The sequence below is a fragment of the Nipponia nippon genome, unplaced genomic scaffold (assembly GCF_047370975.1).
Source record: "Nipponia nippon isolate SJK-2023a ecotype South Korea unplaced genomic scaffold, ASM4737097v1 scaffold_4, whole genome shotgun sequence".
NCBI lineage: Eukaryota > Metazoa > Chordata > Aves > Pelecaniformes > Threskiornithidae > Nipponia > Nipponia nippon.
This window is the reverse complement of record NW_028262358.1, coordinates 92,528,737-92,544,218: the sequence shown is the minus strand read 5'-3', so window position 1 is coordinate 92,544,218 and position 15,482 is coordinate 92,528,737. Positions and strand designations below refer to the sequence as shown.

At 47.3% G+C, this 15,482-nt stretch overlaps 1 protein-coding gene across 1 annotated transcript; it reads right to left on the bottom strand.

Annotated features, from left to right (window-relative positions):
- Window positions 1-7,933: 7,933 nt before the first annotated feature.
- EEF1A1 (eukaryotic translation elongation factor 1 alpha 1) lies at window positions 7,934-12,726 on the bottom strand. The gene is made up of 8 exons (XM_087774652.1): window positions 12,582-12,726; window positions 11,494-11,684; window positions 10,395-10,574; window positions 9,961-10,257; window positions 9,539-9,689; window positions 9,103-9,359; window positions 8,648-8,882; window positions 7,934-8,338 (listed from the first exon to the last, which is right to left on the bottom strand). Exons 2-8 carry the CDS (start codon window positions 11,635-11,637, stop codon window positions 8,214-8,216), a joined length of 1,389 nt encoding a protein of 462 aa, XP_087630778.1. The 5' UTR covers window positions 11,638-11,684; window positions 12,582-12,726; the 3' UTR covers window positions 7,934-8,213.
- Window positions 12,727-15,482: the final 2,756 nt, after the last annotated feature.

Sequence of the window (15,482 nt, the reverse complement as noted above, 5' to 3'; positions counted from 1 at the left end):
GGCTGGCTGCTTGCTTTTCCTTGGCCGTGCTGTAATGAATCGCGTTTTGTCCTCCTGTAATCCTTACTGTGACCAGGCAAGCAGGGAGGGGAGGATGCGTGGTGAGGCTGGCCTAACTCGTTGCACATACCAAGGGTCTTTGTGTTCCCTGTTTCAGTGCGAGTCTCTTTTTTTTTTTTTCCCTCCTGCAGAATGCAGGCCTGGTGATCAACAATTTTCCCTAAGCCAAATTTCCTCAGATCTCTGCCATTCTATCTTGTACCAGATTTTCAAGACAACTGTTGTCTTCCTTTCCTATTCTAGCCTTCATTTTACACAGTACTTGGACTGCCCAGTTTCTTCATCTTTTCTTTATTTCTGCCTGGAAGATGAGAGCAAGAGAAAAATGGGAAGAAATTTTATGCTAGGAGACACTAGAAGCTGTCACCACCCCATCTTTGATGGTCTCAGTGCTGCTGGAATGGTTGCGATGGTACAGCAGTGGCTGTGCTAAAGGTCTTTTAGTACCCCACCTTGCTGGCCCTTGCAAGTACAGATGCGCCTCCAAAGTGAACATCATTGCCTTTACACTTTGGTAAGTAACGATCGTCACTTGTATTCATTTTAGATGCTCAGGGGTTTATTGGCTTTGATGCCTACACCCCCAGGTTGTGCTCCTCCACCCAGTGACAAGTATCTCAAGGCCCCATTTAGTGGATGCGGGAGGAATCCGCTGTCCCCAAGGAGCTGCCGTTCCCATTAGGGAGCTGCTCTCTGTGCCTCTCCCCAAACCATGGCCTGTGCTGCTCAGTGTCTTTCCAGGGGTTTGTTTCCCTCTCTTGGCATAGCTTCACGGAGCTAGTGAGAAAAAAATGCCTCTTTCCCCTCTTGTGCTGAAAGTTAGTGGTGGCCAGGGCATTCAGCTGGAACATGGGAGACTTGCTCTGCAATTGCTGTTGCAAAAAGGGCAGAGAAAAAGGGATTGATGCTTGATCTATTGGTTTAACCACAGGGATGCTTTAGGGAAACAAAATTATGCTTTTGTCTCTTTTCTTTCTAAACTGCTGTGTAGGCTTAACCCTGCACATGTAACTATGAGGGAGGAGACAGATGTGGCTTCCCATCAGAGGCTTTCTGACCCCGTAGTCACCATACGCAGTGGCTGGGCCTTGACCGCTGTGCCAAGGAGTCCAGTAGTGGCAAATCGAGCCTGAAAGCTGGAGGCTGCAACCTCCTCACCTCTTTGCAGACTTAAGTCTAGATATTTTGACAGCCTGTGATGTCTCCTTGGGGTGCTCGGCTGTGAACCACAGGCTCGAACACGTCCTCAGTTTCCCCATCTGTGTCCCTACAGAGCCAGCACCTCCCCACTACGGCTCCCGGGAGGAGCAGGGTTCAGCAAAGGCTGATGCTGCGGTGGAGGTGGGAGGCAGATGAAGTGAAGGGTGAAGGTGTTCATTTCTAGCGCCAGCTGCAGCTCCCAGTGCAAGCCCCAGGAGGCATCGCTGGGGACCGATGAGCACGCGCTGTTCTTGTTCCAAGTGACTTAGGGCATGATGTGGTTAACTGAAGAGCAGGCACAGAGCCAGGTGGGAAATGAGCTCACGCCGTGCCTTACAGGGAAGCAAGAAGAGCGGGGAGCTGATGACAGGCTTGTGAGTAGTCTCAGTTTCAATTTTATGTGGCTTTACTTGAAAGTTGCCGTGTGTGACCAGATGGTGGCTCGTGTCACAAGCATATGGGATTTTTGGAGTCACAAGTAGAAAGGCTGCTGTGGCTGGTACTGCCGAGCTGGCTGCTTCAGCGAGGTTTCATCCTTGTCCCACGGCACCTCGCGGGGCTTCGGCCGGGCGGCCGCGGGCCGGCTCGGTGACACTGCCCCAGCGTGGGGCCGGCCGATGGTGGCGGGCGTCCGGCATGAGCTGGAAGCGGCTGTACCAGCTGCAGAGCGGTCACGTCGCACACCGTCATCTCAGTTCTCCTCACAGCTGTGCCACGAGTGTGGAAATCCCGAGGATTCGTGCCCAGAAATGAGTCGCCAGAATTACCCTCGCGAGGCAGCGACTGCGGCAGGGCAGAGCCGCTCTGCTCTTGCTCGGGGTTGCTCTTCCCTTTCCCCTGGTCCCTGGGCACACGGACATCCCCTCCGTCTCCAAAGAAGTAGAGTACTGCCATCCAGAAAAGCACTTTAGCAGCAGACTACATAATGCTAGTTATTATTACTAGAAATAACAGTCAAGTAGGAGCAAACCTATAATTACATTTAAATTCACCTACTCTTTTTTTTTTTTTTTCCTCTGGGAAGGGCTATTTAAGGGCTTGTTTTACACAGAGACAACTCTTAACACCAAACAAGCCTACATTTCTTTCTCCAAAATACCCATGCCCTGTTAGCAGAGCCACAGTCCAGCTTACAAAACTAAATATTTACTAAATATTTAATAACAATAATTAAATATGTAATAATAAATAATAAAGATAATATGTATAAATAATAAATAAATAATAATAACTAAATATTTAGTCGTTTGGGATTTTTTCACCCTATTTACTAAGGAATTAGCTCAGAATCCAGCTTCAGAACTGGAACTGCAGAGTTTTAAGAAGTCTGGCAACTGCAATAATTAAAAGCAAGAGAAAATTGGCATCTTGTGTGTGTATATATATATATATGTTATATATATAATATATAAATGTACGTGTATGTGTGTGTATACACACATATATCACAGAAAAAAAATGGAAGTTTTGCTTCAGATGTGCCCATGTGGCTGCAGATAAGCAGAATGTGAAACTTTCATTTAAATTTCATCCCTACCTGCAATAAAACCCCTCCTGGAGGGGCAGGCTGTCTTGCCTTTCCTTCGCTGTGGGGGTTTGGGACCAGCTGCCTCGCCAGCCCCCCGGCTGCGCTGAGCTCCGCAGGACAGGGCCCTGGGGTGGGGAAACGGCCTCTGCTCTGGCTCATCCCCTTTGTGTTGAATAATTCGGATTTTACTGGGCTGAAAGGGAAAAGGTGGCCGTGACTGCTGCTGGCAGAGCAGGCAGGGCCCTGAGTTATGGGTGAGCTGGCTCTGGTTATATCCAGAGTCTGTGTAATAAAAAATTAAAGAAAAAATAACATTAATATGCTATAATATGCTATATCCACTGACTTGTGTTTGTGCTGGGCTTGGCCTAGCAGGTGCTCCTGCAGAAGGACGACCAGGTTACTGGGTTACTTTGCTCAGAAAAGCCAGGAGAAAGCCCTAGCTCGGTACATCAGCACGCCGAGGGCAAACCTGGCGCTACAGCATCCTTCAAAGCATGCGCTGGGCCCACAAGGGATGTTTCACCGGTGAAAGCTTACATTCCTTTGAGGTTTTTTTTTTTGTTGTTTTGTTTTTTTTAAAAAAGAGGAAGAAAGAAGGCAAAAACTGCACAAATTCAGAGCCGTTAAGCACAGCCACCCCTTAGTGCGCCCCACTGCTGCCCCACCGTCCCCCCACCTGCAGGCCAGAGACGCCCGGAGGGGAATCGCACTCCCATTTATCTCTCAGTACTTCATCCAGCAGCTTTTGAGGAAAACATGTGTTTAACTGTCACCTTATCAGTGCGGAGAAGCTAGCAGGTTTGAATTACATTGTGTAAATATTTGAAACACAAAGGATTAAAGAATTATCAGTAGGCAGCCAGAGAAAGTAACCTTAGTTAAAAAAAAAAAAAAAGCAGACAAGGATGTAATTGATTTATAACGCAGAAATAATCTGAAGGGACTAAGGAAGATTCAGAAAAGGCTTAAAAGCCTCACAGCTCCTGTGTTTTGGAAACAGATACAGTTTTTCTCTCTACCAGGTTTTCCTTCAGCTCTTTTGCGCCCTGGGCGCTCTCCTTTTCCTCCTGAAGTGAAGGGGTTTCGGCCTTCCCCTTGGTACCTAGCAGGTGCATTGCAGGAGAAACAATAATTCGGCCTGATGTTATTTTCCATGGTTACAGTTAATTCTGTTTATTCCTCGGTTTAGCTTATGATTTGGCTATTGTTTAGGATTTGCAATTTCAGAAGACTAAACTCCTAGACAGAAAGGACTGTTTGGTGCAGTCAAAAAACACGAAGAATTTGAGGACTTAAAAATAACAGAGATCTGGAATCTCATGAACTCAAGGGTGTTAATACTGTCAGGAATTTGCACTGAAAAGAGAGAGAGAAAATTCTCCCTGTGAAACTCCCGGCTCCATCAAGCAGGCTCTTTCTCCAGTGCCCTCCCTTGCACACCCTGTGCGGGCAGGAAAAAACCTGGCTCACAAGTTTGGCCAGCACTGAAGTGAAGGGGCTTTTAAAAAAACAAACCAACAAAAAAACACAAACCAAAAAAACCTCAGAAAGCTCAGCCTCCATCCTTCACAGCAAGTAAGGCTCCTACGCGCAAGCACTTTGGGGACAGGCAGAAACGAGTATTTCACGTCTGGAGCTGTGCTTTGCAGAGCCCCGAACAGGGCAGCAGGGTGCTGCTGGGGAGGCAGGGAGCTCCTCAGCCCTCCCCTGTCCTCCTCCCACCCCTCCGCTGCCCCCAAGCCCCCTCTAGACTCTACATAAACATTTAACCAATATGAATTGAAAACAGGCGAGATGTTTTTGTGATCCAGATCAAAGTGATGCTGTTCTCAAACAGGCACTGAAGGATTTGGCACCAACAAGGAAAAGGACATCCCCCTATAGTACAAAGTTTAATTTGTTTCTACGTGATTTTATCTTGACCAAATCTAAAATTTAAAATATGCATTTAGAGAAATAATCAGTAATTTGTCAGAGTTTGTCAATACCTTTCAAAATATATTGAGCCAGCCACAATCAGAATGTGAATTAAGTCTTCCACCTGCAATTTCAGTAAAATTAACTCTTCCAGTTACCAGCCTTGCGCACAAGCTGGTCTGGGATATGATTAAAAAACCTTGGGACAGCAGCCTGAGCAGAGCCCTTTATATTCCAGCCTAAAATATTCACCTAGGGAAACAAAACCGAGCAAGAAATTACTTGGCTATAGCTGCTCTGCCTGTGTTGCTCCATTTCCCTACGCAGACCAGGCTTTGTTGCATCCGCGTCCCCCCATACCTCACCACAGACATTTTTGGAATATTTCTGTGTACTAAAAGCCCTCCGGACTCCCAAAGCAGGCATCATCAACTGAAAAGGAAATCACGTTTCAATCTTCCAGCTCCCCACCGCCCGCTTTCAGCAATAAAACTCAAAACAGATTAAATAAGGCTGATATTCTAGCCTAGTTTTCTGCCTTCAGCTAGCTGCATCACCGTGGCAGTACGCTTTCACGCTTCTGTATAAACATCACCAGCATTACAGGACAGTATGGAAAGAATTAAGGACAGCCGTAGAAGTTGCTTAAAGAAATGAGCAGTCAGAAGACAAATACAGTTCTCAACTATTAACATTTATTAAAAGTTTGACCAAAGTAGTTTTATTCCCAAGTTTTGTTTACAAAAGTCTAACAATTTCCCCAGGTAGTCAAAGATTAATAAAAGAACCGAGATGGCATTTGCGTTAGTGCATAGAAAGCAAAACTGCTCTACAACAGTTTAAAAAAAAAAAAAAAAAAAAAAAAATCAGAATTTTGGTATAATTGAGGTTTTAAAAACTTGAAAGCAATTACTAGTATCACAGGCAGAGCGATCACAAGCATCTATTTGTTTTTACTGTGTATAATGTAAAGTTATTAGCTGCAATACTGTCTCTCTCTTCTTCTCCTGCGGCGGCAGAACCGCCTCCTCTGCCCCAAACTGGGAAGCTGACTCTTGCACCTGATCAGCCGGGCAATTTTAACACGAAACATCTTCCCGGCAGCTTTTGCACTTGCCACACTTTGCACTTTTTCTTATCTACGCACCGCTGATCAGAAGAAAACGGCCCCCCGAAACAGCTGCCCAGCCTGCCTTCAGCCCCTGCCCGCCCTTCAGCTCCTGCTGCTTGGGACCAGAGACACGTCCAACGCCCGATGCTGCTTCAAACCTTACGGTGCCTTAAGGCTTCAGTCTGAGTCAGTTGCTTATTACAAGCTTATTTCCGAACTGTAATTGAGCACGTACAGCCAGCTGAAGACAACGCCGCGCAGAGTGCGGAGGAACCGTGAACAGACTGGCCGTTGCGTATCCAGGCCGCCGCCGGCCAAACCAAACATCCTGCACCTACGCAGAGCGCCCAAGAAACCGAACAAACGCAGAGCTGCGCCGCAGACGCAGTTCATGCCGAAGCTGTTTTTCTTTTCATCCGAATTACAACTGTGCACTTTGCTCAACCAGTCTGACCAGTCTCTTGGAAAAAAAAGTCAGCGGTCTAACTGAAAGGCATGCAAAGGTTTGGCACGATCCTTGAGCTTTATTATGGCAACGGTACCTCTGCCTCAGTTTTGAAGTGACGTACTTCCTGCTGCCTTGGGGATACCAACACACCTTTAGAAGCACAACTGAAGAATCACAATCAGATTCCTTTACTAAATTCCAGTCTTCAAGCGCTCTAGCCCTCGCTTCCACCGTACTCGGTACATCTATACCTTCAAAAAGCGTATAATGCTCCAAGGTTTTACTGTAGTTAAGACAGAAGGTGAGCAGAAAAAGAGGAAAGATCCAACCAAAGCAAACAAAGAACATGAAAATAAGTAACAGCAGTTCCAGGTTATCCAAGCAGTACAGATATGTTGAGAGTTCCTGCAGAGCAAGCACATAGCTGAAGGAAAGGAAAACAAACGAGAGAATACAGCTGTTACAGACAGAACAAACATACTGGTGTCATGGAACAATAACCCTTCAAAGACACTGCATTCTTTTTGAACTTAGGTGGGGACGCTGTGGGGAAATCGTGTTAAAGGTTAGTAAAACAGCTGCATCATTATGCAAGCCAGATCTGATTATCCATTAACTGCTTGTCTCGATTTACCAATTCAAAGCAAGACTTAAATGGGGATTCCAGAATATAATTAATTACAGCTGGTATTTCTTACAGCCCAAAATGTTGTACTTGGATTATTGATCTAGTATTTAATAGTAATCTTCTGGACTTGCTACCCAATTTGACTTCAATTGCCTGATCCAAATCTTCAACCCCATTAAAAAGACAGCAACAAGCACGGGGTCCCGCCACATCGCTGCGTGCCGACGTCGCAGCATGCGTGGACCCCATCGCTCTGGGGAAGGCACCAGGACCTGCTCCGAGCGGACGTCCTAGAAACTTCCTCGACCCAAAGCTCAGAAATTCAAGACCACCGAGCGGGAGAGGTGCAAGCACCACCCTGTTGGAAGTCAGTGGAAACGCCCGCTGGTTTCTCTCTCAGCTTTGCTCTTGAAATAAAAACTGAGCAAGATGCTATTATGTTGGGCCGTTCAGAGATGGCCTGACAAGCATCAAAGCCTCCTTCCAAACAAAATTTGCATTTAGCTATTGAATGTCTTACTATATATATTAGAAAATATTTAGATGTGTTTCATCTTGAAAGATGCTACAGAACAGTTAATCAGTTCCCCAGAAAAAAAAAAAAAAAAAAAATCTGTTTCTGCCGGCAATCAGAAAAATCCGTGTCCAAGACTTACGGGAAACCCGACACTTGATTCTTTGTTTATGCTTTGTCAAGGCTACATGTCTTTTTGTTCACACTGGTTCTTCTTCCCAATATAAAGTTTTCTTGGTTTACTCACAGAATGCACCGCAATACTGCAGCTGTTACCTGGTATTTGTGCTATCTGATCTGAAACCATCTTTAAAGAAGCACCACAGAATTTTTTTTTTAAGGCTTGTATCAGTTACAACTAAACCTGCAGCTGAATTTTGCTCTACTTTTCAAAAACAACAAATCTGAGTATTTGCTTTGCAACTTCTGAACATACTCAAGTAACATTCATCCTTTCTGATCCCGCCAGGACTGTATATAGGTTTTGCTATAAACTTAACATTAACCCAAAGAACACACAGACGTAGCGTTGAACTTCTGTTTTAATGGTCTCAAATTCTGTGACAGATTTTTTTGGTCAAGTTTCCATTTTAAAAAATTTATCGATTTTAAAGACTAATAACTTAAACTGCCACGAAACAAATGGTCCACAAACATTCCTTTCCTTCTGAAGCTTTTACGATGCATTGTAATCATTAACCAGTCTTTTACTATTAAACTTAAATGGCCAATTGAGACAAACAGTTCTGAGACCGTTCTTCCACCACTGATTAAGACTGAGGTGGCAGCTGATGTACAGAATTTTCATTTAGCCTTCTGGGCCTTCTGGGCAGACTTTGTGACCTTGCCGGCTCCACCAGCCTTCTTGTCAACTGCCTTGATGACACCAACAGCAACCGTCTGTCTCATGTCACGCACAGCAAAACGACCTGAAAACAAAAACAGGTTTTATGACTTTTGCCTAGGGCGCCGTACCCGCAGCGTGATCTGCGCAGCGGCAACGCGCAACTTGGGGCGAGCGGGCAAATACCACTCTAGGACAGTAAACTGCACGAGACTGGGAAAGAGATACAGAACGATCTGAACTGCTGAAGTTTTGGTTCCACTTCGATGTTTCTATTGAAGTCACAGCTTTTAATAGCATTTTACAGAACACACTACATCCCGATACTAGAAACCAAGGAGTGTCTTTTCCAGAGATCAGGATTAACCTATTTTTATGTTATGAGATGCCTTACCCAGAGGAGGATAATCGGAGAAGCTCTCGACACACATGGGTTTGCCAGGGATCATATCAACGATGGCAGCATCTCCAGATTTCAGGAATTTGGGGCCATCCTCCAGCTTCTTGCCAGAACGACGATCAATCTTCTCTTTCAGCTCAGCGAATTTGCAGGCAATGTGAGCAGTATGGCAATCCAGCACAGGCGCGTAACCAGCGCTGATTTGGCCAGGGTGGTTCAGGATAATAACCTAGAAAACCAAGAAAGCTAAGTTATCGCTGGGATAATTTTGAACACTGATGTGTCTTAAAGAGCCAGGGCTTTCCTGTGATTTGCTTCAAGCAAATACAACTCAGAACACAAGTCTCTGTTGCTTTATAGCGTAGCCTACTAGTATCAAAGAACAAGACCCTAGTATTTCACAATCCAGAGCTACATTTCAAACATCTTCCAACAGCTGCAAAAATTACCTGTGCAGTGAAGCCGGCAGCTTCCATTGGAGGATCGTTCTTGCTGTCACCAGCAACGTTGCCACGGCGAACATCTTTCACAGACACATTCTTAACATTGAAGCCAACGTTATCACCAGGCAGAGCTTCGCTCAGGGCTTCGTGGTGCATCTCAACAGATTTTACTTCAGTTGTAACGTTGACAGGGGCAAATGTAACCACCATGCCTGGCTTCAGAACACCAGTTTCCACACGACCAACTGGTACGGTACCAATGCCTACAAAAGAGAAGCAACATTAGTAATTCAGATCAATGAATATATGCCCTTACAGGAGAAAACACTCGAGTATTCTACATTTTCCACTTGAAAAAAACAGCTCTCAGGCAAACACCTGCATTTCTGTCCCATACGTTAGCTGTTGCTGGCAAGTGAGAAGCGTTACAGAGAACACATACCGCCAATTTTGTAGACATCCTGAAGAGGCAGACGCAGAGGTTTGTCAGTTGGACGAGTTGGTGGCAGGATACAGTCCAAAGCTTCAAGGAGGGTGGTTCCACTGGCATTGCCATCCTTTCGGGTAACCTTCCATCCCTTGAACCAGGGCATCTGTAACAAAAAAAAATAAAAAGAAAAAAGGGCTCAGACGTGAACTGTCTGCCAATTTTAACGGCACAAGGCTAGAGAAGACAAAGTAGCATATCTTAGTATTTGCTTGCTACGCTATTGCAGAGTGAGAATTTGTGAAGCGGTGGGATTTGATTTTTGACCTTGGCACTTCCAAACATAACTATTAAAAAAAGGGCATTTTACTATTGCATAATTTATCTCAATAATGCTCCTAGTTTCATTTCTTAATATAAACAAATATCAAACCTACGTTAGAGCTCGGCTCCAACATGTTGTCTCCGTTCCAACCAGAAATTGGCACAAAAGCTACAGTGTCTGGGTTGTAGCCGATTTTCTTGATGTAAGTGCTGACTTCTTTGACAATCTCTTCATATCTCTTCTGGCTGTAAGGTGGCTCAGTGGAATCCATCTTGTTGACACCAACAATCAGCTGTTTCACACCCAGGGTATAGGCCAGAAGGGCATGCTCACGGGTCTGCCCGTTCTTGGAAATACCAGCCTCGAACTCACCAACACCAGCAGCAACAATCAGGACAGCACAATCAGCCTTTGAAGAAAAAAAAAAAAAACAAACAAAACCCTCATTATAATGCTTGCACACGTGTCAAGGTATTAGAGGAACCCCCCCAGCCACCAAGGAAGACCCTGTCTGAACTCCCCAAATCCTTAGTCCCATTTACATACCTGAGAAGTTCCAGTAATCATGTTCTTAATGAAGTCTCTGTGTCCAGGAGCATCAATGATGGTGACGTAGTATTTGCTAGTTTCAAATTTCCACAGGGAAATATCAATAGTAATACCACGCTCACGTTCAGCTTTCAGCTTGTCCAGGACCCAGGCATATTTGAAGGAACCTTTGCCCATCTATGGATTAAAACAAAAAACAAACCCTGTGTTTTATTTCCCCCCACTTTTTTTTAAGAATATATATTTGCATTTACTTCAGAAAGATCACACACTGGCAAAAGAGCAAAATCTAAAAATAGTAAGTGGTTTAATACTGAAAAATGTTGCAGCTTGTATAACAAGCAACAAGATACACTTGGCACTACTAGCGAGAAATGCCAACTGTTTTCTGTTATTTAACCTGTTGACAGTTTAGCCCTCTTGACAACTTGTTAATTGCACTAACACATCTTTACGATAGATCTCTTGAGCCTAAGCCCTACTATCAAGTGTCCTCTACAAATTTAAGTTCTCTTACTAATGCAATCCCTGTGATAATCAACATCGTAACTGTCACTCAGCCTAATATCCCCTACATTTCATTCCGTGATGTGCTCAAGACCTATGCTGTTATTACACAGAAAAAAACAGAAAAAAGGTATAATGAATAAGATTTTCTACAGGTTCAAACACCAAAATCCACACCTTTCCCATTTTCAGAAATAAATCTTATCAGAGCAACTTCTTTAATTTTATCCTCAACTACATGTAGGCGAAGACTTGAAGCTCAAGTCCCGATTCCACGCATAATTATGCGGACAGAGCTTTAGACTACCTTTTCTTTTCCCTCGTTCCCACTTCACAATTCGAGCTTTGCCAGCTAACACAATGGCGGATTCAACACTTCAGCACTTGTTCAACTACGGGGACAACTGCAACCCAACTGCCGCCCTGTGGCCACCCAACAGTCGCGCACTCGTTCAGCCACTGGGACAGCTGCAGCCGAAGTGCCTCCCTGTGGCCGCAGAACAGCCTGCAACTTCACTTTTGCGACTCAACCTCTCCTTATTCGCCCCCGCACCACCGAAATTCTGCTGGATGCCCCGGGCCCACTCACCTCAGCAGCTTCCTTCTCGAACTTCTCGATGGTCCTCTTGTCGATACCACCGCATTTGTAGATGAGGTGGCCGGTGGTGGTGGACTTGCCGGAATCGACGTGGCCGATGACGACGATGTTGATGTGGGTCTTCTCCTTTCCCATTTCGGGTGGTAGTTAAGGTCTTTCTTTCGGCAAAAGAGAATCGACACCTGCAAGTTCCCAGAAAAACTCCAGTTACGCCTCGAGCGCCGCCGCCCTCCCCGGGCCGCCGGCGGGGACCGGGCCGAGGGGGCAGGAGGCCGCCGCGGGCGGCGATGGCGGCGCCGCATGCGGGGCGGCCCGGGGAGGCCCGGCCGGGATGGAGGCCCCGGCCCCGCCCCGCCGGGGGAGGGGAGGGGCGGCGCGGGCGGGAGCCGGCCGGGGGCCCCCGCCGAGCGCCCCTCGCCTCGCCCCCTCCCCGCGCCGCCGCCGGGCTCGAGTTACCCCCGGCGGCCGGGGAGCGGGGCGGCGGCGCGGCGGGCCCGGCGGGGCCGCCGGGGAGCGCGGAGGGCGGGGCCGGCCCGCTCCTTTGTGTGACGCACCCCGCCCGGGCCGCCGCGTCCTCCATTTTGTGGAGCTGGCGGCAGGCAGGAAAGGCGAGCGGCCATTTTTTTACGCGTGCCCCGTCCCCTCCCCCCTCCCCCGCCGCCGCCCGCCACGCACCGCGCCGCGCCTCCCGTCGCCACGGGCCCACCGCCGCCAACGCGGCCGGGGGCCGGCGGCCCGGCGCCTCGTACCCCACGCCGGCATGGCCACGCCCCTCCCCAGGCCCCAGCCCGGGGCCTCGAGGGATCAAGGGGATCGGGTGAGGACGGGGATCGAGGGGGACGAAGCGTCGCCATCTCTCCGGCGCGCACTCTCCCGCCTGCCCGGTTCCCCCGCCCCTGCTTCCTTCCCCCCCCGGCCCCCAGCGCACCGCACCGCACCGCACCGCACCGCACCGCTCCGCGGCGGCTGGCGGGCGGGCGGGCACGCCCTGGCTCGACACTCGCCGGGCCCCCGGGGTTCACGGGCCCCTGGCCCGGCCTTGCCCCGGCCCCGGCCTGCCCCGCGCGGACGTGCCTCACCTGTACGGCGGCGGCAAACCCGGAGCGAAAAAGACCGACGGCGTGAACGCCGCCCCTTATATACCCTGCGTGGGGGCGGGGCCTAGGGGACACGTCACCGCTCCCGGCGGCCCCGCGGCCCCGCCCCGCAGCCCCGCCCGGGCGCCCGCGCGGGCAGAGGGCGGTCCCGCCACCGGGCTCTCCCGCCGCCGCTGAGGCGGCCCCCGCGGGGCCGGGCCCTGTCCCGCCTGTACGGGGAGCGGGGCCGGCTCCCCCGTCCCTCCGGTGCCCGCAGCGGCGGTGGGGCGGTGCCGGGCTGAGCGGGGGAAGGGGATCGCGCAGGGATCGACGGCGGCGAGGCGAACCGAGGGGAGTGGGCTGCGGCTCCGAGGTGGGGCGGAGCGGCTGCCCCCAGCGCTCGGTCAGGGCCAGGGGCTGAGGACGGGCGCCGCAGCGGAGCTGGAGGCGGCGGGGAGGAGAAGGCGCCGCGCGTTGCATCCCGGCCCGGTCCAGGGGGATGCAGCAGCTGAGGAAAGTCCCTGGGGAAGAGCCCCAGGCAAATTCATCGTGTTCCTTGTTAGGGACACAAAAGAACTCCACGGGTGAGATTGGAAGTGTTCAGCTAGCGAGGCTGACTAGCCTCCATTTGTTCCCTGCTTAAGATCATGGAATGCATCGTGTTCCAAGTCTCCCAGAAACGGAGGCGGGGAGGCAGCAGGAACTGCAGGAAGCTTATTACACCCGAATGAGAAACAGCATCGTTTGGCTTCTATATAAAAAAAGCTTTTGGCAAGCTTTTTCTTCCTTTCTTGTACCATTAGAGAACAAAAGTTAACTTTGGCACAAAAATACAAATCAAGGCGGACACACCTTAAGCAAAGATGCCTCTGAAGTGCAAATGTATTAAAAAGAATCACTTCAGCCTTTAGGATATGTGACTTCTGTGTAAGAAACCCAAACTGCAAGAAGTGCCCCCGTGCTGTATTTTCACATGAGAAAACTGGCATTTTGAAATGATGGCAATGAGGAGTCACGAAACAGCTCACAACATCAGAAATAAAAGCCCTCGTGAGCCCAGTGGATTGTTCGCCGGTTTACTCGCTCCCTAACTGATGTAAGAAAATCCATTAAATATTCGACATGTCCTATACCTATTCAAGTGAAATTAAGCTGAGAAGCTGAACAAATATCTGTGTGTGTTCTTTTAAAATGATCTGCAAAGGAAGGAAAGCTACGTGCTCTCTTTTCTTCTTCAGATAGGTTATGTGCCTATGTTAGAAACAGTTACTTACATATACGCAACTGTAATCCCATTCATTTGTTGGTATGCCCTTCGGATTGAGGTTGTAAAGCATGGAAATAGCTGCTTGTTCAAAAACAAACAAAAACTACCACCAACAACAAAATCACCTCATGCATCTACACTTTCACTTGACTCCAAGTTTCTCTAGCTGAGATACACCCAGCATCAAACTCCCTACAGTAAAGAGCTGTAAACTTAGTATTTCATGGGTTGATATGGAATTGAAGTGTTTGCATAATATCTAGTATTTTTGCACATGCAAAATTAAAAAAAAAAAATAGGGTGCGTTTTGTTAAAAAAAGGTGATTTGAGAGATGTCACGTTAGAGAGGATGGAGGATGCTGAGTTTAGAATACACATTTTACACAAAAATCCAGTTTCAGAGTAAAACCTGCAAAAAGGCTCAGATATTGTTAAACAAACTCATTAATTTTTAAGAAAGTAATAAAGTCAAGCTCTTTATCTTCCCCTCCTGTGTTTTTAGGCAGGGATTGGGGGCGGGGGGAGCTAGAGATGGTTCAGCTTTCCTCAAAACTACCATTTAGGGGCAGTTATTAGTGAAGACATTGCATATGAAGACACAGTACCAGAAAGGCAGGAAAAGGGAGATGGATTACTTTCTGGAAATGGAAATGCGTTATCATAAAGTGATTTAGTGGCTCAGGTTGAGGACCAAAAGGTGATATTTGGTAAGAAAGCTAGGCAGCACTTTTCGGGTCTCCTATAAAGCAAAGGTTGTTTGTAAACACAGCTAAAAAGCTTTATTGTTCAGGGTGGTTTGAAGTTAGCTTCTAAAATGTGTCTTTCAGTAGGGGGTATTTTTAATGGACTGATCTGTCAAAGTATCCATTCTCATAAAAAGGTAGTTTAACAGTTTCCAAATGTAGTCAATGACTTGTGCCTCAACAGGGAGAGGAGAAAGGCAATGTGTTACTGATTTCTTACATGGCCCTAAACTGCACATTTCTTTTTTTAAGGGACTTTTGGTTTTGTTTTTTTTTTTTAGAAGACTATTTCATAAAGGCATTTAGATCTATGTATTTCTTAAGATGGCAATTTTTGTGGTATGTACATAGCTGAAAGCTATGAAAGCTGAATTTGTTGGACAAACTTTTAACCACGGTCCTAGTTCATGTCTACAACAGTTGTTTTTTTCCCCTCTCCATTTTTTGAGTTTTCAAAAGAATTTTATTATTTCCTCTTTAATCTGTCCAATACATGTTTTTATTCTCTCAACAGCTAGAATATCTCTCATTGTCCATTCTATTAGTGGAACGTTCCTATTATCAATCTCACAAATATTTATACAGCTGGGGAGCTTCAGATATATGAGTAGCCTCACATAATCCAGTGGAAATCCATTCTGAAGAATCCTCTCAGCTAACATAGACAGGCATGCACTGGACTAAACCCTGTATGCCAATAGCCTGTTAAAAATTTTAGATTTTGTTCATTTGGCAAAACTAATCTCTCTGATATGAAACATTTAGGAAGAAACAGAGATAAGAGATTTCAAGAAGTCAAGGTCTTTCGGGCTTTGGAACAGTGCTTATTAAATCCAGACTGGCTTCAGAAATAGGAGGACTTTGTCAGGAAAAATTATTCATTCTCCCTTGACT

Bases quoted from the DNA above. Each gene is read 5' to 3' on its own strand.
- EEF1A1 (XM_087774652.1), bottom strand. From the start codon at position 11,637: ATGGGAAAGGAGAAGACCCACATCAACATCGTCGTCATCGGCCACGTC. The intron at 10,258-10,394 runs GTATGTAAATGG...TTTTCTTCAAAG, and splicing joins TGATTACTGGAACTTCTCAG to GCTGATTGTGCTGTCCTGAT. The intron at 8,883-9,102 runs GTAATTTTTGCA...TTGGTTTTCTAG, and splicing joins CTGCCGGCTTCACTGCACAG to GTTATTATCCTGAACCACCC.